This window comes from Sapajus apella, unplaced genomic scaffold (genome assembly GCF_009761245.1).
Source record: "Sapajus apella isolate SASKATOON/1434 unplaced genomic scaffold, GSC_monkey_1.0 scaffold62, whole genome shotgun sequence".
NCBI classification, from domain to species: domain Eukaryota; kingdom Metazoa; phylum Chordata; class Mammalia; order Primates; family Cebidae; genus Sapajus; species Sapajus apella.
Genome location: NW_022437002.1, coordinates 20181516 through 20207000, shown reverse-complemented (window position 1 = coordinate 20207000; position 25485 = coordinate 20181516). Strand labels below are relative to the sequence as shown.

Genomic DNA, 25485 nt, shown 5'->3' with positions numbered 1-25485 from the left:
TCCCTTCCCTAGTCCCCCACTGCCCTGCTATTCCTCTCCTAGCCCCTCAGCCACTGACATGCCCAGTGTGTGATGTTCCCCTCCCTGTGTCCAAGTGTTCTCATTGTTGAGCATCCACTTATGAGTGATACCATGCAGTGTTTGGTTTTCTGTTCTTGTGTCAGTTTGCTGAGAATGATGGTTTCCCAGCTTCATCCATGTCCCTGCAAATGACATGAAGTCATCCTTTTTTATGGGTGCATAGTATTCCATGGTGTATATATGCCACATTTTCTTTATTCAGTCTGTGATTGATGGGCATTTGGGTTGGTTCCAAGTCTTTGCTATTGTGAACACTACCTCAATAATCATACATGTGCATGTGTCTTTATTATAGCATTATTTAAATCCTTTGGTATATACCCAGTAAGTGATTGGTGGGTCAAATGGTAGTTCTAGTTCTAGATTCTTGAGGAATTGCCACACTGTCTTCCACAGTGGTTGAACTAATTTACACTCCCACCAACAGCGTAAAAGCATTCCTATATTTCCACGTTCTCTCCAGCGTCTGTTGTCTCTGATTTTTTTTTTTCAATGATCACCATTTTAACTGGCATGAGATGGTATCTCATTGTGGTTTTGTTTTACATTTCTCTAATGACCAGTGATGAGCATTTTTTCATATGTTTGTTGTCTGCATAAATGTATTCTTTTGAGAAGTGTCTGTTCATATCCTTCACCCACTTTTAGATAGGGTTGTTTGTTTTTTTCTTGTAAGTTTGTTTAAGTTCTTTGTAGATTCTGGATATTAGCCCCTTGTCAGTTAGGTAGCTTGTAAAAATGTTTTCCTATTCTGTTGGTTGTCTGTGCACTCTAGTTTCTTTTGCTATACAGAAGCTCTTTAGCTTAATTAGATCCCATTTGTCTATTTTGACTTTTGTTGCCATTGTGTTTGGTGGCTTAGTCATGAAGTCCTTGCCCATGCCTATGTCCTGAATGGTATTGCCTAGGTTTTCTTGTAGGGTTTTTATGATGTTGGGTCATATGTTTAAATCTTTAATTCATCTGGAGTTAATTTTTATGTAAGGTGTAAGGAAGGGATCCAGTTTCAGCTTTCTGCATATGGCTAGCATTTATTAAATAGGAAATCCTTTCCCCATTGCTTGTTTTTGGTCAGGTTTGTCAAAGATCAGTTGGTTGTAGATGTGTGGTGATAATTCTGAGACCTCTGTTGTGTTCCATGGGTCTAAATGTCTGTATTGGTAGCAGTACCATGTTGTTTTGATTACTGTAGCCTTGTAGTATAGCTTAAAGTCACGTAGCGTGATACATCCACAGTTTTATTTTTTTTTTATTTTTTATTTTTTTGCTTAGGATTGTCTTGGCTATGTGGGCCCTTTTTTGGTTCCATATGAAATTTAAGGTGGTTGTTTCCAATTCTGTGAAGAAAGTCAATGGTAGCTTGATGGGGATAGCATTGAATCTATAAATTACTTTGGACAGTATGGCCATTTTCATGATATTGGTTCTTCCAACCATGAGCATGGAATGTTTTTCCATCTGTGTCCTCTCTTATTTCCTTGAGCAGTGGTTTGTAGTTCTCCATGAAGAGATCCTTCACATCCCTTGTTAATTGTATTCCTAAGTATTTTATTTTCTTTGTAGCAATTGTGAATGGGAGTTCACTCATGATTTGGCTCTCTATCTGTTACTGGTGTATAGGAATGCTTGTGATTTTTGCACATTGATTTTGTATCCTGAGGCTTTGTTGAAGTTGCTTATTAGCTTATGGAGATTTTGGGCTGAGACGTTGGAGTCTTCTAAATATACAATCATGTCATCTACAAATAGAGACAATTTGACTTCCTCTTTTCCTAATTGAATACCCTTTATTTCTTTTTCTTACCTGATTGCCCTGGCCAGACCTTTCAATACTATGTTGAATAGGAGTGATGAGAGAGGCCATCCTTGTCTAGTGCCAGATTTCAAAGGGAATGCTTCCAGTTTTTCCCATTCAATATGGTATTGGCTGTGGTTTTGTCATAAATAGCTTGTATTATTTTGAGATATGTTCCATCGATACTTAGTTTATTGAGAGCTTTTAGCAAAAAGGCTGTTGAATTTTGTCAAAGGGTTTCTCTGCATCTGTTGAGGTAATCCTATTGTTTTGGTCTTTGGTTCTGTTTATGTGATGGACTATGTTTATAGATTTGCATATGTCGAACCAGCCTTGCATCCCAGGGATGAAGCCAACTTGATCGTGATGGATAAGCTTTTAGTTGTGCTGTTCAGTTTGGTTAGCTGGTATTTTATTGATGATTTTCACATCAATGTTCATGAGGGATATTGGCCTGAAATTTTCTTTTTCAATTGTGTCTCTTCCAGGTGTTGGTATCAAGATAATGTTTGTCTCATAAAATGAGTTAGGGAGGATTCCCTCTTTTCCTATTGTTTGGAATAGTTTCAGAAGGTATAGTACAAGCTCCTCTTTGTACCTCTGGTAGAATTTGGTTGTGAACCCATCTGGTCCTGGACTGTTTTTGGTTGGTCGGCTATTAATTGCTGCCTCAATTTCAGACCTTGTTATTGGTCTTACTCAGGGATTCGATTTCTTCCTGGTTTATTCTTTGGAGGGCGTAAATGTCTAGGAATGTATCCATTTCATCTAGATTTTCTGGTTTATTTGAATTGAGATGTTTATTGTATTCTCTGGTAGTAGTTTGTATTTCTGTGGGATTGGTGGTGATATCCCTGTTAACTTTTTTTATTGCATCTATTTGATTCTTCTCTTGTTTCTTCTTAGCAGTCTATTTTTGTTGATTATTTCAAAAAAACAGCTTCTGGATTTATTTTTTTCAAGAGTTTTTTGTGTCTGTATCTCCTTCAGTTTTGCTCTGAACTGAGTTATTTCTTGTCTTCTGCTACCTTTTTAATTTGTTTGATCTTTGTCCTCTAGTTCTTTTAATCTCAATTTTGGATCTTTCCTCCTTTCTTTTGTGGGCATTCAGTGCCATAAATTTCCCTCTACGCACTGCTTTAAGTGTGTCCCAGAGATTGTTACGTTGTGTCTTCATTTTCATTGGTTTCAAAGAACAGTTTACTTCTGCCTTCATTTTGTTATTTATCCAGTCATCATTGAGGAGCAGGTTTTTCCGTTTCCATGTAGCTGTGTGGTTTTGAGTGAGTTTCTTAATCCTGAGTTCTAATTTGATTGCACTGTGGTCTGAGAGACTGTTGGTAATGATTTCCATACTTTGGCATTTGCTGAGGAGTGTTTTACTTCCAATTATGTGGTCAATTTTAGAATAAGTGCAATGTGGTGCTAAGAAGAATGTATATTCTGTGGATTTGGGGTGGAGAGTGCTGTAGATGTCTGTTAGGTCCGCTTGGTCCAGATCTGAGTTCAAGTACTGTTATTTTTGCTAATTTTCTGTCTCATTGATCTGTCTAATATTGACAGTGGGGTGTTAAAGTCTCCCACTGTTATTGTATGGGAGTCTAAGTCTCTTTATAGGTCTTTAAGAACTTGCTCTTTGAATCTGGGTGGTCCTGTATTGGGTGCATATATATTTAGGATAGTTTGCTCTTCTTGTTGCATTGCTCCCCTTACCATTATCTAATACCCTTCTTTGTCTCTTTTGATCTCTGTTGTTTAAAATCTGTTTTATTAGAGACAAGGATTGCATCCTCTGCCTTTTTTTTCTTTCCATTTGCTTGATTAATCTTCTTCCATCCTTTTATTTTGAGCCTATGTGTGTTTTTCCACATGAGATAGGTCTCCCGAATATGGCACACCATTGGGTCTTGACTCTGTATCCCGTTTGCCAGTCTGTGTATTTTAATTGGGCCATTTAGCCCATTTACATTTAAGGTTAATATTGTTATAAGTAAGTCTGATCCTGCCATTATGATGCTAGCTGGTTGTTTTACCCATTAGTTGATGCAGTTTCTTAATTGTGTCGATGGTCTTTACAATTTGGTATGTTTTTGGAGTGGCTGGTACTGGTTGTTCCTCTCCATGTTTAGTGCTTCCTTCAGGAGCTCTTGTAAGGCAGGCCTGGTGGTGACAAAATCTCTCAGCAGTTGCTTGTTCATAAAAGATTTTATTTCTCCTGTGCTTACAAAGCTTAGTTTGGCAGAGTATAAAATTCTGGGTTGAAAATTCTTTTCTTTAAGGATGTTGAATATTTTCCCCCACTCTCTTCTGGCTTATAGGGTTTCTGCCAAGAGATCCACTGTGAGTGTGATGGGGTTTCCTTTGTGGGTAATCAGATCTTTCTCCCTGGCTGCCCTTAGCATTTTTTCCTTCATTTCAACCCTGGTGAATCTGACAATTATGTGTCTTGGGGTTGCTTTTCTTGAGAAATATCTTGTGGTCTTCTCTCTATTTCCTGAATTTGAATGTTGGCCTGTCTTGCTAGATGGGCGAAGTTCTCCTGGATAATACCCTGTAGAGTGTTTTCCAGCTTGGTTTCATTCTCCCCATCACTTTCAGATACACCTATCAAATGTAGATTTGGTCTTTTCACATAATCCCATATTTCTTGGAGGCTTTGTTCATTTCTTTTTACTCTTTTTTCTCTAATCTTGTCTTCTTGTTTTATTTTATTGAATTGATCTTCAATCTCTGATATCCTTTCTCCTGCTTATTCGATTCAGCTATTGAAACTTGTGTTTGCTTCACAAAGTTCTCATGCTGTGTTTTTCAGCTCTGTCAGGTTGTTTATGATCTTCTCTGCACTGGTTAATATAGTCAGCATTTTTTCTAACCATTTTCAAGGTTCTTAGCTTTCTTGCATTGGGTTAGAACATGCTTTTTTAGCTTGGAGAAGTTTGTTATTACCTACCTTCTGAAGTCTGCTTCTGTCAGTTCATCAAACTCATTCTCTGTCCAGTTTTGTTCGCTTGCTGGTGAGCAGTTGTGATCCCTTGGAGGAGAAGAGACATTCTGGTTTTTCAGATTTTCAGCCTTTTTGCACTAGTTACTTCCCATTTTCCTGGATTTATCTACCTTTGATCTTTGAAGTTGGTGACCTCTAGATGGGGTCTCTGAGTGATTGTTTTTTCTATTAATGTTGAAACCATTCCTTTCTGTTTGTTAGTTTTCCTTCTAACAGTCAGGCCTCTCTGCTGCAGGTCTGCTGAAATTTGTTGGAAGTCCACTCCAGGTCCTGCTTGCCTGGGAATCACCTCAGTTTGAAATGTGGAGATCACCTACCTTCTATGTCACTCTTGCTGGGAGCTGTGCACTGGAGCTGTTCCTATTAAACCATCTTGCCAGCCATCCCTTTCACCTGTTTTTGTTTGTTTGTTTTGTTTTTTTTAATTGGGTTTTCTTTTTTTCAGTACGTGTTGGAGTTGTTTGAGTCATTTGTGGATTCTGGATGTTAGTCCTTTGTCAAAGGCATAATTTTCAAATATTTTCCCCTACTATGTAAGTTGTCTGTTTACTATGTTGATTATATATTTTGTTGTACTTCTAATCTTTTTAGTTTAAGTCCTATTTTTCTATTTCTGTTTATTCAGTAGAGTTTTTCCTAGGTTTTCTTCCAGGTTTTTAATACTTTCAGTCATTACATTTAAGTCTTTATTATATCTTGAGTTAATTTTTATATATGGTGAGAGATAAGGGTTCAAGTTTAATTCTGCCTATGGATAGCTAATTTTCCCAGTGCTATCATTGAGTAAGCATTCCTTTCCCCCTTGTTTGTTTTTGTCAACATTGTATAAGTTAATTGTGGGTGTGTGGCTTTATTTCTGGGTTATCTATTTTGTTCCATTGATTATGTGTCTCTTTTTGTTCTAGTGCCATGCTCTTTTAGTTACTATAGTTTTGTAATATAAGTTAAAGTCATATAATGTGTTGCCTCTAGATTTGTTTTTTCCTAGGATTGCTTTAGCTATTCAGGCTTTTTTTGGTTTCATATCAACTTTATTTTTCCTAATTCTTTGAGAAACAACATTGGTAATTTGATAGGAATTGTACTGAATCTGTAGATTGCTTTGGGTATTATGGTCATTTTAATGTTACTGATCCTAACATATCATGAGCATGGGATTTTTTTTATTTGTGTCAGTTACAATTTCTTTTAACAGTGTTTTTAGTTCTCCTTGTAGAATTCTTTTACCTCCTTAGTTAAATGTATTCTTAGGTATAATTTTGTGTGTGTGACTATTGAAAATGGGATTGAATTCTTAATTTGGTTCTCTGAAGTTTATTGGTTTATAGAAATATAACTAAGTTTTGTACATTTTTTATTATTATTATTGTTTTTAATTTTTTGCTTTGGGCCCACTAAATGGGAGGGGGAAATGCAAGATGGCAGCAGCCACGAATTCTGGTTCTAGCCTCCTGCTGCTCCACTGCCTGACCTGGGCAGGTAGGCCCTCTCTTTGTTTACATCTGGATGTTGTCAAACGAGACAAACTAACTGAGAAACTAATTATTGTTGAAAAGAAGTATGACTTACTCAGGAAAAACCCTGATTTGTGTGACTTTACCATTGACCACCAGTCTTGCTCGCAGTCCATGCTGCACTTGTTTCTACCACAAGCATCTGAGGAGGGTTTTCCTGATAGATCTCAATAGTACATACGGCACCTTCTTGGGTCACATTCATTTGGAACCTCACAAGCCTCAGCAAATTTCCACGGATTCCAGTGTCTCATTTGATGTATCCACAAGAGTATACACTCTGCATGAGAAACCTCAGATATTGGCATGGGCTGTGAAAGGAGTTGAGAAGATGAGTAAAGAGGATGATGAACTCAAGGGCTTACGATTCCAGGGTCTCATTTGATGCATCCACAAGGGCATACGCCCTGTGTATGAGAAGCCTCAGGCATTGCCATCAGCTGTGAAAGGAGTTGAGAAGATGTGTGAAGAGGATGATGAACTCAAGGACTTACTGGGGCTTCCAGAGGAGGAAACTAAACTTGATAACTTGAATAGTTCAACACTACCCACAACAAGTAGATTTCTACCCTTACCATTGAGGAAGGAAATCTAGACATTCCAAGACCAAAGAGGAAGAGGAAGAACTCATGGGTGACCAAGGATGATGAGTTCATCAACTCAGAGGATGTGGATCCTTCAGTTGGTTGATTCAGGAACATAGTGTGAAAGAGGCTGGCCAGGCAAGAAACCCTCTGATTTGATATTTTCAATCCTTACTGATTTGATGTTTTTGGTCATGAAGAAGGGTGGGATTGGGTGGGAATGGGGTGGTAGGGTGCTGGGGAGCTCGTGAACTAGGGAGAAAAAGTTTCCATGTTTGCTGTATCAGTTATGTTTTTTGGTGAAGTCTTTAGGTTTTTCCCAATATAAAATTATGTTATCTGCAAGGAAAGATAAATTGACTTCTTTTCCAATAAAGTTGGATGCCCTTTATTTCTTTCTGGTCTAGTTGTTCTAGGTAGAACTTCCAGTGCTACACTGAATAACAGTGGTGAAAGTGAGCATCCTTGTTGTGTTACAGATCTTAGAGGAAGGACTTTCAGTCATTCCTCACTCAGTATGATAATAGCTGTGGGTCTTTTGTATATGGTTTCTATTGTGTGAGGTATGTTCCTTACATACTCAGTTTTTTTGAGGGTTTTTATTATGAAGGGATGCTGAATTTTATAACATGCTTTTTTAGTATTAATTGAAATGATTACATGGTTTTTATCCATCATTTTGTTGACATGATGTTTCACATTGATTGATTTGCATATGTTGAACCATCCTTGCACCCCTGAAATAAATCTCACTTGGTCATGATAAATGATCTTTCTAATGTATTGTCAGATTTGGTTTGCTAATATTTTCTTGAGAGTTTTAATATTGATATTCATCAGGGTTATTGGCCTGTAGTAGTATTCTTTCTTTGATGTGTCATTGTCCAGTTTTGGTATCAGGGTAATATTGTACCATAGAATGAGTTGGAAATACTCCCTCCTCCTCTATTTTTTGGAATAGTTTATGTAGGATTGGTATTAGTTCTACTTCAAATGTTTGGGTTGTAGATGATGGCTTATCCCTGTAATCCCAGCTCTTTGGGAGGCCAAGGCAGGAGGATCTCTTAAGCCCAGGAGTTTGAGACCAGTTTGGGCAACATGGTGAGACTTTGTCTCTACAAATAATGATAATAATAATGAAGTAGACAGATGTGGTGGCATACATTTGTGGTCCTAGCTATTTGGGAGGCTGAGATGGGAGAAGCACATGAGGCCAGGCGTTCAAGTCTGTAGTGAGCCATGATCACACCACTGTCCTCCAGCCTGGGCAACAGAGTGAGATCCCAGCTCAAAATAATAGTAAAGTAATAAAAATAAACGTTTGGTAAAATTATTTAGTGAATCCATAGGGCCTTGGGCTGTTCTTTGGTAGGAGACATTTTTATTACAGTTTTGATCTTATTTTATATGAATCTGTTCAAGTTTTGAATTTCCTCATGATTCAATCTTGGTAAGTTGTATGTGTTTTGAAATTCGTACATTTTTTCTAGGTTTTCTAATTTATGGAATACAGTTGCTCATGGTAGCCTCTAATGCTCCTTCGAAATTCTGCCATATCTGTTGCAATGCCTTCTGTTTCATCTCTGTTTTTATTTATTTGGGTCTGCTCTCTTTTTTTTTCTTGGTGTGGCTAAAGATTTGTCTATTTTGTTTATCTTTTCAAAAAGTTAACTTTTCATTTTTTTGTTTTTTCTTTTATTCAATTCAACTTTACTTATTTATTTATAGTATTTCTTTCTTCTACTAATTTTGGCTTTGATTTACTCTTGCCTGTCTAGTTCTTTATGATGCATGATTAGGTTGTTCATTTGAAGTATTTTGTCTTTTTTTCCCCACCTACTTGTCATCTTTTTAAATGTAGGCACTTACTGCGATAAGCTTTCCTCTTAGTATTGCTTTTGCTGTATCCTATAGGTTTTGGCATGTTGTATTTCCATTTAGTTTAAGAATTAAAAATTTTTTTTTCTTAATATATTTATTGATCCACTGGTTATCCAGGAGCATATTGTTTAATTTCCATCTGTTTGTATGGTTTCCAAACTTTCTCTTGTTAACTGGTTTCCAGTGTTGTTTCATTGTGGTCCGAGAAGACATATGATATAATTTCAATTTAAGACTTATTTTGTGGCCTGACATAATGGTTTACCCTTGAGAATGATCCATGTGCTGAGGAGAAGAATCTGTATTCTGCAGCCCTTAGATGAACTGTTCTGTAATATCTATTAGGTTTATTTAATCTATAGTGCAGATTAAGTCTGATATTTCTTTGATGATTTTATGTCTGGATATCTGTCCAGTACTGAAAGTGGAATGCTGAAGTCTCTATCTATTACTGTATTGGGATCTATTTCTTTAGCTATAATAATATTTCCTTTATATATCTGGGTGCTCCAATGTTGGGTGATACGTATTTATAATTGTTATATCCTCTTACCGAATAGATTGTCTTATCATTATATAGTGAATTTGTCTCTTTTCATAATTTTTGTCTTGAAATTTATTTTGTCTGATGTAAGTATAGCTACTTTTGCTCTTTTTTGATTTCTATTTGCATGAAATCTTTTCCCATTCCTTTATTTTCAGTCTACTTGTGTCCTTATGAGTATAGTGTGTTTCTTGTAGGCAACAAATTGTTGGGTATTTTTTTGTAATTTATTTAACCACTCCATGTCTTTTGAGTGGACAAGTCAGTCTATTTTCATTCAATGTTGTTATTGATAAGTAAAGGTTTTTTCAGCCATTTTTGTTGTTTGTTTCCCAGTTGTTTTGTGGTCTTATCTTCTTTTCTTCCTGTCTTCCTGTTAGTGAAAGAGATTTTCTCTGATGGGTGTTTTAATGTCTTGCTCTTTATTTTTTGTGTTATGTTGTATGTTTTTAGATTTGAAGTTAACATGAGGCTTACAAATATGTCATAACTCTTTGTTTTAAAGTAATGACAACTTAACACTGATTGCATAAACAAACCAGCAAAGAGAAAATGAATAAAAACTCTACACTTTAATTTTATCTCCATGCTTTTTAACTTTTTGTTGTTTTTATTTGTATTTTACTTTACTGTCTATGTTTTGAAAAGTTGTTGTTTTATTATTTCTGATAGGTTCATCTTTTAGTATTTCTACTGAATATATGAGTAGTTTATATACCATAGTGTTATAATACTGTGTTTTTCTTTGTGCTTACTATTACCAATGAGTTTCATACCTTCAGATGATTTGTTACTACTCATTAACATCCTTTTCTTTCATACTGAAGAGCTCTCTTTCGCATTTCTCATAGGACAGGTCTGCTGTTGATGAAGTCCCTCAGCTCATGTTTGCCTGGGAAAGTGTTTATTTCTCCTTAATGTTTGAAAGATCTTTTTGCCAGATATACTATTCTACAATAAAAGTTTCCACTTATAATATATGCTGCTACTTTCTCCTGGCCTGTAAGATTTCCACGGAGAAGTCATCTTGCTGCCAGATGTTTTGGAGCTCATTTGTGTGTTACCTGTTTTTCTTGTGCTGCTTTTTGGATCTTTTCTTTATCCTTGGCCTTTGGGAATTGGATTGTAAAATGTCTTGAGGTAGTCTTATTTGGGTTAAATCTGCTTGGTGTTCTATAATCCTTTTGTACTTGAATACCAATATCTTTATCTGGATTTTGAAAGTTCTCTGTTATTATCCCTTTGGATAAACTTTCTACCCCATCTCTTTTTCTACCACTTCTTTAAGGCCAAGAACTCTTAGATTTGTCCCTTTGAGACTATTTGGGCAGTGGTGGTGACTGTTGTAGGAGACAAAGGACCCATTAGCCTCTGGGGACCGGGTTCTCAGAGAAATGCTGCGCTGCAGTGTTAGCCCACAGGTGGAGAAGGTTGGCTGCACTGGGAGCATGACACTGAGGCAGGGGTGCCTTTTTCTGCAGGGAGCAGTAGAAGTGGGAAGTTGTACAGTGCATAGTTTACCCTCTTCTCCATACTATGACTGTGGTGTCTGTCTTTGGGACATGTGAAAGTGCCTGGCCTTCCTCCTTGGTGGGACACAGCAGTTGGCACCAGGATACTCAGGGATCACAAGCCTGTGGGATTCCACATGGGCTTGAGCAGTGCCTGTACACAATCTCCAGGCAGCGCACTGTTAGAGTAGGGGTGCAGGACCAACAGGGCTCTGCATTGACTAGCATTACAAAGTTCTGTGATGGAGGGGTGGAATACCAAGGATCTCTTACTTACCAATCCCTTCCCTGCATTAGGGAACCTTTCCCACTTCTGCGGGGTCCTGCCTGCAGGGCTACCTGACTTCACTGTCTTCTTTCCATGATTACCATGGCTTCTCTGGTGAATTTCATTATGTTCTCTTAGACAATCTACTTGAAGCGTTAGTATTTCTTTGCTATTTTGAATGCTTTCCATGAGACAGGCACTCACTAGCCACTTACAGTTGTCTGTCATACTGGATTTTGAGAGCTCTTTATATATTCTTGGTACAAGTCCCTTCTTAGATAATAGGGTTTGCAAATATAGTCTTCCATTTGCAGGTTGTCTTCTGCCTTCCTAATACTGTGCTTTGAAGCATAAAAGTTTTTTTAATTTTGATGAAATTCAACTTTTCTATGTTTTCTTTGGTTGCTTTTGCTTTGGAAAACTCAGAAGTTGTTGCTTAGTTTAAGGACATGAAAATTTATGCCTGTGTTTTCTAATAGTTTTACAATATTGGCCTTTACATTTAGTTCATTTATCAATTTTGACTTGATTTTTGTATTTTGTGTGAGATAAGGGGTCCAAATTAATTATTTTTCATATGGAAATCTGGTTGTCCTTGCACCATTTTAAAAAAGATAACTCTTGGCCAGGTGTGGTGGCTCACACCTGTAATCCCAGCACTTTGGGAGGCTGAGGCAGGCGGATCACAAGGTCAGGAGTTTGAGACCAGCCTGGCCAATATGGTGAAACATATCTACTAAAAATACAAAAATCAGCCGGGTGTGGTGGTACGCACCTATAGTCCCAGCTACTCAGGAAGCTGACGCAGAAGACTCGCTTGAACCCGGCAGGCGGAGGTTGCAGTGAGTTGAGATTGCACCATTGCATTCCAGCCTGGGTGACAGAGTGAGACTCCATCTCAAAAAAAAAAAAAAAAGCGAACTGTAAACCAACAGAATGGGAAAAAATTTTTGCAGTCTGCCCATCTGACCAAGGGCTAATATCCAGAGTCTACAAAGAACTTAAATTTACAAGAAAAAAACAACGCCATCAAAAAGTAGGCAAGGTATATGAACAGACACTTTTCAAAAAAAGACATTTATGCAGCCAATAAACATATGAAAAAAATTTCATCATCACTGGTCATTAGAGAAATGCAAATCAAAACCACATTGAGATACTATCTCACTCCAGTTAGAATGGTGATCATTAAAAAATCAGGACACAACAGATGCTGGAGAGAATGTGGAGAAGTAGGAACACTTTTATCCTGTTGGCGGGAGTGTAAATTAGTTCAGCCATTGTGGAAGTCAGTGTGGCAATTCTTCAAGGATCTAGAAATAGGAATACCGTTTGACTCAGCAATCCCATTACTGGGTGTACACCCAAAGGATTATAAATTGTTCTCTTATAAAGACACATGCACACGTATGTTCATTGCAGCACTTTTTACAATAGCAAAGACTTGGAACCAACCCAAATGCCCATCAGTGATACACTGGATAAAGAAAATGTGGCACATATACACCATGGAATACTTTGTAGCCATAAAAAAGGATGAGTTCATGTTCTTTGCAGGGACATGCATGAAGCTGGAAACCATCATTCTCAGTAAACTGACACAAGAACAGAAAACCAAACACTGCATGTTCTCAGTCATAAGTGGGTGTTGAACAATAAAAACACATGGACACAGGGAGAGAAACATCACACACCGGGGCCTGTTGGCCGGTGTGGGAGATAGGGGAGGGATAGCAGGGGGTGGGGAGATTGGGGAAGGGTAACATTAGGAGAAATACCTAATGTAGATGATGGGGGGATGGATGCAGCAAACCACCTATGTAATAGTCCTGCACAATCTGCACATGTACCCCAGAACTTCAAGTATAATTTTAAAAGTTAAACAAAAAGTAAAAAATAAAAAAAAAAAAAAGATTACTCCCCTATTCAGTTCTCTTGGCATCATTATAAAAAAATCAGTTGACTATAAATGTATGGGTTTATTTCTGGATTCTCAGTTCTATTTCATTCATCAATATATCCTTTTCCTATTATCATACTATTTTGATTATACAGCTAGTGCTCGACTTATGACCACGTTTGGTTCCGACAGACCAGTCGTAACACGATTTGGTCATAAGTTGAGTAGGCTACATGCACGCAGAGATGGTAGTGCTGCCGGAAGCTGGTCCACACTGTCGTACACCCAGCTGGGCAACGTTTGCGCTGCCAGACGCGGAGCAGTCGTGGCTAGCGATTGTGGTCGTAAAGTCGAATGGTCGTAAGTTGCATAGGTCGTAAGTCGATCAATACCTGTAATAGCTTTTGTAGTAAATTTTGATGTCAGCAATTGTTAGTCTTCCAACTTTTCTTCTTTTTCAAAAACAACTATCCTAGGTCCTTTGCATTTCTGTATGAATTTTAGGATAAACTTTCCAATTTTTGCCAGAAAACTGCAGCTGGAATTGTATAGGAATTGTGTTGGCTCTCTAGATCATTTTGGAAAATATTGCTTTCTTAATAATAATTGTTTAAATAAGTTTTGATCTGTGAAGATGGGGCTTTAAAAATTTATTTAGGTCATCTTTTATTTATTTAAATATGTTTTGTAGTTCAGTGTTCATTTTAAGCTTTTCGAATCAAGTTTACTCCTAAGTATTTTGTTATTTTTGATGCTATTGTACATGATGTTGTTTCTTTAATTTTATTTTCAGATTGTTTATTGATTTGATACTGTTTAGGAATACAATCCATTTTCATATGTTAATCTTATATCCTGCAGTCTTGCTGAACTTATTAGCTCTAATAGTTATTTTTTTTTTTTTTTTGTGTGTGTGTGTGTGTGTGGAATATTTTAAATACAGAATCATCTGCAAGTAGAAATATTTTGATTTCCTTTCTGATCTTGATTTCTTTTATGTCATATTCTTGGATAATTGTCCTGGATAGTACTTCCAATATAGTATTGAATAGAAGTGGGGAGAATGGCCATCCTTGTTTTATTCCTGACCTTAAGGGAAAGATTTCACTCCTTTACAAATAAGTATGATATTAGCTGTATGTTTTTTATAGATAGCATTAATTATCTTGAGGAAGCTCCCTTTTACTCCTAGTTTGTTGAGTGTTGTTGGTATTTGTCAAATGTTTTCCCTAAATCTATTGAGATGATCTATCATTTTGTCCTTTATTCTATTAATATGATTTATTACGTTGATTGAATTTCCTATGGGTCAACCTTGCATGTGAGTCAACCTTGCATTGTTTGGATAATTCTCACTTGGATATGTTGTATAATCCTTTTTATGTCTTGCTTGATTTTGCTTGCTGGTATTTTAGTGAGAAATTTTGCATTCATATTCATGAAATTTATTGGTATTCAGGTTTTTTTCTTGTGTTATCTTTGTATTTTTGCTTTTGGTATCAAAGGAATAATGACTTTATAGAATGAGTTGGCGAGTGCTTCTTCCTCTTAAATTTTTGGAAAGAAGCTGTAAAGATTTGGTGTTCATTCTTAAGTACTGGCTGAATATATCATAATGAAACCATTTGGTTCTGAGCTCTTTGTGTTAAGTTTTTTTGAATACTAATTCAGTTTCTTTCTTTGTTATAGGTGTATTCAGATTTCCTGTCTTCCTTTAAAAGCTGTTTAAACAGCTTTTATCTTTCTAGTAATTTGTTCTTTTCATTATAGATACAATTGTAGATACTGCTGTAATTATTTTGGTTTACAAGTATTCCATGTTTTCTTTATTATCCTTTTATTTCTGTAAGACCTCTAGTAATGTCCCATTTTTCATTCCTAATTTTAGTAATTACAGCCTTGTTGGTCTTACTAAAATATTACCAAATATTTTATGATTTCAGAGAAGTAATTTTGGTTTTCATTGGTTTTATCCAGTTTTCTGTTCTTTATTTCATTTATTTCCATTCTAATGTTTGTATTTTACTTGTTTTGGATTTGGTTTTATGTTCTTTTTCTAATTTTTGAAGTGAAAGTTTTGGGTTATTGATTTGAGATCTTTTTTTCATGTAGGTGTTTACAGCCATGTTTTTCTAGACGCACTACCTCATTTTCATTATCAAGTTTTATATGTTTTGTTTTAATTTAAATTTCTTGTGAAGTATTTTCCAGTGTCCTTGTGATGTTTTATTTGACCTATTTGTCATTTAGTAGTGTATCATTTGATTTCTACATATTTATTAATTACCCAAACTTTCTTCTGCTTTTATTCTCTAATTTCATTTTATTGTGGCCAGGTAACATATTTTATATGATTGCAGTTCTTTTAAATTTTTTAAAACTTGTTTTATAGCCTAACATATGGTCTCTCCTGGAGAATTTTTCATATGCACTTGAAAAGAATATGTATTTTGCTATTGTTGGTGGAATGGTCTATAGATGTTGTTAGGTCTAGTTGATTTATATTGTTGTTTAGGTCTTCCACTTACTTGTTGATCTTCTGCCTAATTATTCTGTTCATTGTTGAAAAATGAAGTATCGATGTCTTCGAACTATATACACCCATGCTTCCTGTTGGTTCTGTTTTCTCCAGAGAATCCTGACTAATACAGCATGAGAGTAAAAAACTCCTTGGGTCCACAGTCCTAGGGGGCTGTCACAGGTTTGTAGGCTTTATCTCTAGAAACTCAAGCAAGTGCTTCAGCATGAAAAACAGCTGAATATTGGTAGGGACAGTAAATTTTGTGGCATTTTAACATGACCTAGTCCCATCTCGTGCTCTCTAGCTGCACAGTAGGCTTGATAAAAAAACATGGCACATTCTCAGTGAAACCCAAAATTTTGGCAGGCACTGTCAGAGGTAGAATAAAGTTAGGGTTTCTTCAAAGACCATTCCCAGAGAATTGCCACCATTTAACCTGTCCGGAGATTGCCTGGAAGACCCCACTTTGAGTGAGAGCTGTCCCAGTGCGAAATTTTTGCCATGGAGGTCATTTTTAAAAGAAACAATTGGCCAAGTGCAGTGGCTCACGCCTGTAATCCCAGCACTTTGGGAGTCCGAATTAGGCAGGTCAAGAGATAGAGACCATCTGGCCAACATGGTGAAACTCTGTCTCTACTAAAATACAGAACATTAGCCGGGCTTGGTGCATGCCTGTAGTCCCAACTATTCGGGAGTCTGAGGCAGGGGAAATTGCTCAAACCTGGGACGTGGAGATTGCAGTGAGCTTAGATCAATCACACCACTGCACTCCAGCATGGCAACAGAGCCAGACTCCATCAGGAAGGAAGAAGGGGAGGGGAGGGGAGGGAAGAGAATGGAGGGGAGGGGAGGGGAGGGGAGATTGTTTAACCTCATTGCAAACAGAAATGGTGGATAGCAGTTAAATTAAACAATAGACCAATAAAGCTTTGAAAAGCTACCACATATTCCTGGGATTTTAGAAGACCACTCATATTTGTAGGACTGTGCATATGTCCAGGGCTATGTACTTGATTAGAAAAGACAAGAAGGCCCTAAGCTTTCGATTCCAACCTATCTTAAGGCTGTACATAAACAGGAAGTTAAGGGTTAGGCTAATTGTTAAAAGTGTACTCCCAATATACAGAGCCACTCAGCAAACACAGGGAGACTTGATGGTTCTAAGGATTTATAGAAATGTCTGTCCAATCATTACTTGATGACTCAGCTAACAGAGATATGAGTGATCACCCCCAAAAAAGAATATTGACTTTGCAGAACTAAGAAAATTATGAAACTAAGAACTAGAATAAACAACAATGAACAGTGGAAATGGATAAAAAAGCAATGACTAGAAACTGTCCTTGAGGATCCTACACTTTGGACTCAATAGACAAAGACTGGCCAGGCGCGGTGGCTCAAGCCTGTAATCCCAGCACTTTGGGAGGCCGAGGCGGGTGGATCACGAGGTCAAGAGATCGAGACCATCCTGGTCAACATGGTGAAACCCCGTCTCTACTAAAACTACAAAAAATTAGCTGGGCATGGTGGCGCGTGCCTGTAATCCCAGCTACTCAGGAGGCTGAGGCAGGAGAATTGCCTGAACCCAGGAGGCGGAGGTTGCGGTGAGCCGAGATCACGCCATTGCACTCCAGCCTGGGTAACAAGAGCGAAACTCCGTCTCAAAAAAAAAAAAAAAAAAAAAGACAAAGACTGTAAATCAGTTATGTTAAATGTATTTATTCAAGGAACCAAAAGAAAGCATTTCTGAAGAAATAAACTGTTAGAATTATGTCTCATAAAATATAACATTTCAGTCAAAAGTTATAAACTATTTTTTAAATAACCAAATAAAAATTCTCAAGTTGACAAGTACCTTATTCAGAAATGAAAATGTTTTGAAGTGAAAAACTCCAGAAATGAAAAATGTATTAGGAGGACTCATTAGCACATTTGAGCAGGCAGAAGAAAATACAATTGGACTTGAAGACAAGTCAAGTAAGGTAATTCAGTGTGAAGAACAGAAAGAAAAAAGAATTAAAATAATGAACACATACAATTTGTGGAATATACCAATAGGCATGCCAGCATACCTGTAATAAGAATTCCAGAAAAAGACGGGGAAAGAAAGGGACAGAAGGAGTATTTGGAGAAATAGTGGTCCTTCCCAAATTGAAGAAAAATATTATCTAAGGAGCTCAACAAACTCTTAAGTAGGAAAATCTCAAAGAAATCCACATTTGAGATTCATCATAAACCATAAGAATGAAGCCGAAGTTAGGCCAGGCATCATGGCAAGTACCCGTAATCCCTAATACTCAGAAGGTTGAAGTGGGAGAGTCAATTGAGCCCAGGAGTCCAAGGCTACAGTGAGCTATGATTTTACCACAGCATTTCAGGTTGGGTGACAGAGTTAGACCCTAAATCTAGAAAAAAGTGATTTTAAAAAAGCCAAAGACAAAAAAGAAGATCTTAAAAGCAGCAAGAGAGAAGGTATTCATCACATTAATGTGTTCCTCAGTAAGATTTTAAACTGGTTTAAATCAGAAACTATGGAGTCCAAAAGGCAGTGTGATGACATAGTCAGTGTACTGAAAAGAAAAGAACTGTCAACCATGAATATCCAGCAAAACTGTCTTTCAAAAATATAGGATAGATTGGCATTCTCAAATAAAACCAGGTTTATCACTAGCAGATCTGCACTACAAGAAATACTAAAAGGAGTCCTTCAGAATGAAGTGAAAGGACACTAGATAGTAGCTCAGATTCACAGGAAGAAATAAAGAGCAATGATAATGGTAACTAGGTAAATATAAAAGATAGACTAAATGCAGTTTTTGCTAGTAACACTTTAGTTCTATCTGATTTAAAAGATGATCTCACAAAACAATTATAAATATATGTTGGTGGGAACATATTATATAAAGATGTAATTGGTGTAAAAATAGCAATTAAATAAAGGGGGGAGATTATAAATACATAAGAGCAAAGTTTCCATATCCTGTTGAAATTAAGTTGGTATCATCTAAACTTAGATTCTTCTGTATTAAGATGTTATCCTCGTGGAAACTACTAAGAAAATGTCTCAAAAATATCGTGTATAGGGAATTAAAAATGAGCACTGAAAAATATCTAACACAAAAGAAGGTAACAATGGAGAAATAGAAGAAAAAAGACATAGAAAATAGCAAAATGACAAATGTAAATCTTATCTCATAGGTAATTCATGATATTTAAAAAATTAGGGCTGGGCACGGTGACCCACGCCTGTAATGCCAGCACTTTGAGAGGCTGAGGCAGGCAGATAACGAGGTCAGGAGATCAAGATCATCCTGGCTAAAACAATGAAACCCTATTTCTACTAAAAATGCAAAAAATTAGCCGGGCATGGTGGCATGTGCCTGTAGTCCCAGCTACTTGGGAGGCTGAGGCAGGGGAATTGCTTGAAATTGGGAGGCTGAGGTTGCAACGAGCCTAGATCTTGACACTGTACTTTAGCCTGGGTGACAGAGTGAGACTTTGTCTTAACAAAAAAAAAAAAAAAAATTAAACACTCCAACTAGGAGGTAGAATATTGGAGACTGGATAAGAATCATGGTTCAACTATATTCTGTCTACAAGAGATGCACTTTACATTCAAAGGCACAAATAAGTTGAATGTAAAAGAAATCAAAAACATACCATTCAAACAGCATAAGAGAATTGCAGTGGCTAAACAAATATTGGACAAATAGACTTTAAGAGAATTTTTTCTTACTAGAGACAAATAAAAATATTTTATAATGTCAACAGGTTCAAACCATGAGGAAGATATGACCATTACTAATATACATGCACCTAAAAGAGATCCTAATAATATAAGCAAAACTGATAGAAGGAAGAAATAGATATGCAATGTAATAGAGATGTCAGTATCCCACATTCACCAGTGGATAGAACAGACAGAAGGTAAATAAGGAAATAGTCATTCCAGATGTGTCACATCCTATTACTTAAAATTTCCAGATTTCAACACAAAATTACAAGATATGCAACAAATCAGAGAAGACCAATAAATAGTTAATAGCTTATAATAAGGTGTAATGCTTGTAGTCTCCTTGTTTTTGAATAACTTGCCCTTTGAAAAAATATTCTATACAGGGACTCTTACAAAAGATGGGTACATGTATAGAATATATGTATATATATATATATAAAATGTCACAAAATATAGTCTGAACATTTGAAAGGAATAAACTTTAAAATAATCTGTTCCTTTTTGTTTCTCAGGTCTGAATTACCCTCTATGATATCCCTACTCTACAGGAATAGTTTTAGTGGTTGTGTTTTCACTCCCTTTAAGACAGCTATCCTGTTTATTTCTTTTCTTTGCCAAGTCTTTCACACTCACTACGGGCAATTACATTTTCTTTGATAATAGACTAAATGTTCCACTTCATTGACTTCTCAGAATAGGTTAAGAATAAGGAACATCTAATAATATACTATTCAAGAAAAAGATCTAATAATAAGAAATGGCTGAAAATAAAAGGACAAATATATACCATTAAAGCACTAACTAAAAGAAAGTGGTTATATCTATATGACTAGTAGACCAAAAAAGTTAAAGGGAAAAAAAAGCAGTTATGGAAATAAAGATTACTTCATAATGATAAAACTGAATAACTATAACAATTCTAAATTTGTATGCATATTTTCTGTGATTTTTAAACAAACTCTATTATTTATTATGTAATGCTCTCTTCCTATTTTCATGCCATCAGCATTTTTCTTCACAGTGTGTGTTCAGCTGATTTCTTACATAAAGTGAATGAGCCCCTTACTAATCCTTATTTGTGTTTACTAGTTCCTTTTGTCATTCTGTTTATTTCTCTTCTTGTTTGACTAAGGAACACAAGAACACAACGATATTGGCTAGCAGTTGAGAAAGGCATTCAATATTAAATTATATAAAATTACCATACATATGAACTTAACTGTGAATGATATAGTTAACAAAGCTGTCTCTTCAGAATACTATTTGTAATGTCCTTGTATGTGTCTGTTAGAAATTAAGAACAGGCTGCCCATACAAGGTTGGGGGAACCATACACTTTCATTCAAATTACCTTGCCTTTCATTTTTGCCTTTTCTGGCTTGTTACTGCATTTTGGCTTGTGATTAATAAGTCTAAGTCATTTCCTTTCTAAGTCATAGGTGCATGTTAAAATGCTTGTATCCTTGTGTAAACTACTAAGAAAATATTTCAAAAATATAGTGTTTAGGGAATTAAAATGAACAATGGAAAATTTCCAAAATAAAAGAAGGCAACAATGGAGAAGTAGAAAATAGACAGAAAATAACAAAATGGCAAATGTGAGGAACAGAAAGAAAAAAGAATAAAAATAATGAACACATATGGATTTGTGGGATACCATTAAGCATGCCAACGTACCTGTAATAAGAATTCCAAAAAAAAGAGGGGGAAAGGAAGGGACAGAAAGAATATTTAGAAAAATAATGGTCCTTGCCAAATTGAAGAAAATTGTTATCTAAGGAGCTCAATAAACTCTTAAGTAGGATAAACTCAAAGAGATCCACATTTGAAACTCATCATAAACCATAAGTCTGATAATTTTCTCAAATCCTTATTCCTCAGAATGCAGGTATAATCTCTTGAGTTCATATAACAGTGTATATTATTAATTTACATATCTTGACACAGGATTCAGTCCTACATTATTATGGATTCAAGAGTTATCACTGGTTACCTAGTCTTTGATAAACAATATTAGCAAAAACTATAATAAAACCATATAGGTTTATTGAAAAGGATAGTAAATCCTCACTTAAACTTTTTTCCCCCAAAGAAACACTAGCATTTAATTCAGTTTCTTATAAATTGAATTTATAAGGGGAGGGGAAGAACATTTTCTGAAGAAACCTAAGCATTATTTTGGGGACAATGAGACAATGAATTAATGGAATCTTTAACATTTTTCAGGATGAGAGAGACCTAGAGAAAGATGATGAACTGGAACTGAAAAGAAGTCTTTTATACAGAGACTCTGCCTATGACAGTGACCCCGAGTATAGGTATGAATGATATATATGTATATCTTTCTCATAGTTCTTATAAAAATAACTGTTTTATAATCTGCTGAATTTGTGGGAAATTTAAACTCAAAAGGATAATTAGCATATCATATTTATTGTAGCATAATTCACAATAACAAAGAAATGGAATATTATTCAGCTATAAAAAATAATGAAATCTTTTCATTAGCAACAACATGGATGGAACTAGAGGACATCATGTTTAGTGAAATAAGCCAGGCACAAATATCACGTGTTCTCACTCATCTGTGGCAGCTAAAAAAGTTGATCTCATGGAGGTGGAGAGTAGAATGGTGGTACCAGGTACTGGGAAGAGGAGAAGGCAATGGGGGTGAAGAGAGGTTGGTTGATAAGTGGAAAAATACAGTTATGAAGAAGGGATAAGTTCTAGAGTTTGATAGCCCGGTAGGGTGACTATAGTTAACAATAATTTGTTGTATATTTCAAAACAGCTAAAAGAAAGATTTGGAATGTTCCCAATATGAAGAATTGATAAATGTTTGAGGTGATATCCCAATTATCATGATTTGATTACACGTTGCATGCATGCATCAAAATATCATATGTACCTTAGGAATATGTACAGTTGTGTATCAATTTAAAAATTAACTTTAAAAATTTACTGAATCTTAGTAAGAACAGTTAGAGTCTGTGACATTATATCCTGGAGATTCCATCCCCATCTACCACTTCTCAGCTCCATTGCAAAAAAGTTATACTAGGGAATTCATGTTGAAATACTGGCAGCTCTGCTCCCAAAAATAGCTAACTATATGGAGAGCAGAGCATGGGAAATTCCATTAACAGAAACAGTAATGGTTTGTTGGCAATAAGCAGGGGAAGCCTGAAGTTTTAGTACTGGTTGGAGCAGACAGTAAAGATCCTGAGAGAAGACCACAATTGGCTGGCCTTGATAAAATTCTACTTGTTCCTGGTTGGGTAGAAGATTATGTTCATGCATAAGGCTGTTCATATGCTTGAGAGATATTGGTGAAGGCCTTAGTGAGCTACTAATTTATGACTGAATGTGAAGCCTCGTAAGGCAGAAAGTAAAATCCAGGGCAGACTTGTACACTAGACAAACTTTGACTATATTCTCAAAGCCACATATAGATCCATTGGCAAAATATGGAAGCCTTCTAGGCTTACTGGCTCTGACTAGTCATTTGCTGGTCACTAAGCTATGCTGACTCCGTGGTAGCCCCTAAGAAGCCAAGTAAAGTACCACATGTTCTCATTGCAAATAGGAGCTAAACAATGGGTACACATGGACATAGAGAAAGGCATAATAAACACTGGAGATTCTAAAAGGTGGGAAGGTGTGGAGATTCTAAAAGGCAGGATAGGGTTGAAAAAAATACCTGTTTATTAGGGTTAACTGTTGAACCATGAGTACACTAAAAGCTAATAACCCAGTTCACCATGATGTAATATATCCATGTAACAAAACTGCCCTTGCATCCCCTAAATCTATAAAAATAAAATAGCAACAATTAAAAAAAAAAAAGAAATGAGAGAAACAAGCAGCTGCACAGTATGAAGGAAACAGTTCACAATATCAGTTTAGGCAAATCATTAAAGAATTGAAAGGAATACAGAGTTGCTGCAGTCTCAACTAGATCTAAAACATCATTTTCTACAAAAACTTTGAGACATGTAAAGAAAGAAGAAAGTATGATCCATATACATGAAAAATGAATTACTGGAAATTCTCTGAGGAAGTCTAGGTGTTAGATTCAGCACGCTTCAAGGCAGCTACATTCAAAGCTAAAGGAAAACATGTTTAAATAATTAAAGTCTGACAATGACTTATCAAATAAAGAGCATTAATAAAGAGATCAAAATTATTTCTTGGCCGGGAGCGATGGCTCACGCCTATATTCCCAGCACTTTGGGAGGCCCAGGTGGGTGGATCATGAGGTCAAGAGATCGAGACCATCCTGGTCAACAAGGTGAAACCCCGTCTCTACTAAAAATACAAAAATTAGCTGGGCATGGTGGTGTGCACCTGTAGTCCCAGCTACTCAGGAGGCTGAGGTAGGAGAATTGCTTGAACCCAGGAGGCAGAAGTTGCAATGAGCCGAGGTCATGCCATTGCACTCCAGCCTGGGTAACAAGAGCGAAACTCCGTCTCAAAAAAAAAAAAAAAAAAAAATTTGTGTTTTTCTCAAAAAAAATTATGCTCAGCACTCAGTACTTTTTTTAAAAGTCTGTATACACATTGAGGTTTTCAGCCATGGGGTCTAGCAGATATTCAGTGTTTTTCTACAGGAAGAGCATAGTGGGATAATATAGTTTCCTATGTTATCTGCCAGGTATCAGCTTATCTATGATAGTTGTCTTGTGTCTTCTATCACCTTAAGTTTAAACTCATTTGAAAGAAATCTCTTATCAAGAACTGAATAAATGACTCCTTATTTCCAAGACGTTTGGTTTGGGGAGCTGAGTAGGGAAGGAATCTATAACCCATAAGACCTCCTTCTTGCTTTCATATTGTGTGGCTTCTAATACATTTTAGACATTTGCTATGATAGCCCTGCCAATTCCCAGGGCCATAGAGGATGCTTATTCTTCCATTTAGTACCTTCTACATTCATTTAAAATTTCTTCCATTTTCAGGGATTTAAAATTCTCTCATTGTGTGTTTCTCGCATCACTATTCTATTTCAGCATTAGCCCAAATTTTAATGACCAGGCCTGAAGTGATGCTTCATATAAATGGGAATTGGCCACAAAAGAAGAAAAATAAAGATAAAAATAATTTTAAATTTGTGTTTAGAATATGATCTCTTCTATTATGGCTGTTATGTAGAATTTTTAACACTATTGTCCTTTTATAGAAAGGTATTGATAAAAACTGTTTTCTATTTGTTTTTGCATTATTTTAAGGATATTGACAATAGGGATATGCTCAATAAAAATGTTTCAATTATGAAATTATAACAATTTCAGTTTGAGTAATTTAAATTTTCCCTTTATTTTTTTAAAAAACTTTGATACATAATAATTGTACATATACCTAAGGTACATATGATATTTTGATGCATGCATACAGTGTGTAGTAAATCAAATTATGGTCATTGGGATATCACCTCAAACATTTATCAATTCTTTGTATTGGGAACATTCCAAGTCTTTCTTCTAACTATTTTGAAATATACAACAAATTATTGTTAACTATAGTCACCCTACTGGGCTGTCAAACTCTAAAGCTTATCCCTTCTTTATAACTGTATTTTTCTTTTCTTTTCTTTTTTTTGAGACGGAGTTTCGCTCTTGTTGCCCAGGCTGGAGTGCAATGGTGCATTCTCAGCTCACTGCAACCTCCGCCTCCTGGGTTCAAGCGATTCTCCTGTCTCAGCCTCCCAAGTAGCTGGGATTACAGGCATGTGCCACCACGTCCGGCTAATTTTTTGTATTTTTAGCAGAGATGGGGTTTCACCATGTTGGCCAGGATGGTTTCAATCTCTTGACCTCGTGGTCCACCCGCCTCGGCCTCCCAAAGTGCTGGGATTACAGGCATGAGATAACTGTATTTTTCTGCTCATTGACCAAACCCCCATTCCCTCCTCCCCTTCCAAGTCCCTGGTAACCATCATTCTACTCTCAACCTTCATGAGATCAACTTTTTTAGCTGCCACAGATGAGTGAGAACATGCAGTATTTGTCTTTCTGTGCCTGGCTTATTTCACTTAACATGATGTTCTCTGTTTCCATCCATGTTGTTGCTAATGAATAGATTTTTTTAATAGCTGTATAATATTCCATTGAGTACATTTCCCACATTTGCTTTACTCCTTCATCCAC

The 25485-nt window shown here is 36.3% G+C and overlaps 1 protein-coding gene across 5 annotated transcripts in view; it reads left to right on the top strand.

Annotated features, from left to right (window-relative positions):
- Positions 1 to 25485, top strand: part of SPATA6 (spermatogenesis associated 6) — a 158457-nt gene that overhangs the window by 125256 nt on the left and 7716 nt on the right. For all 5 annotated transcript variants that reach the window (XM_032247523.1, XM_032247521.1, XM_032247520.1 and 2 more), the window contains one exon: positions 21566 to 21657. In XM_032247523.1, the coding sequence (XP_032103414.1) occupies positions 21566 to 21657 (92 nt within the window). The remainder of the gene's footprint in view (positions 1 to 21565; positions 21658 to 25485) is intronic.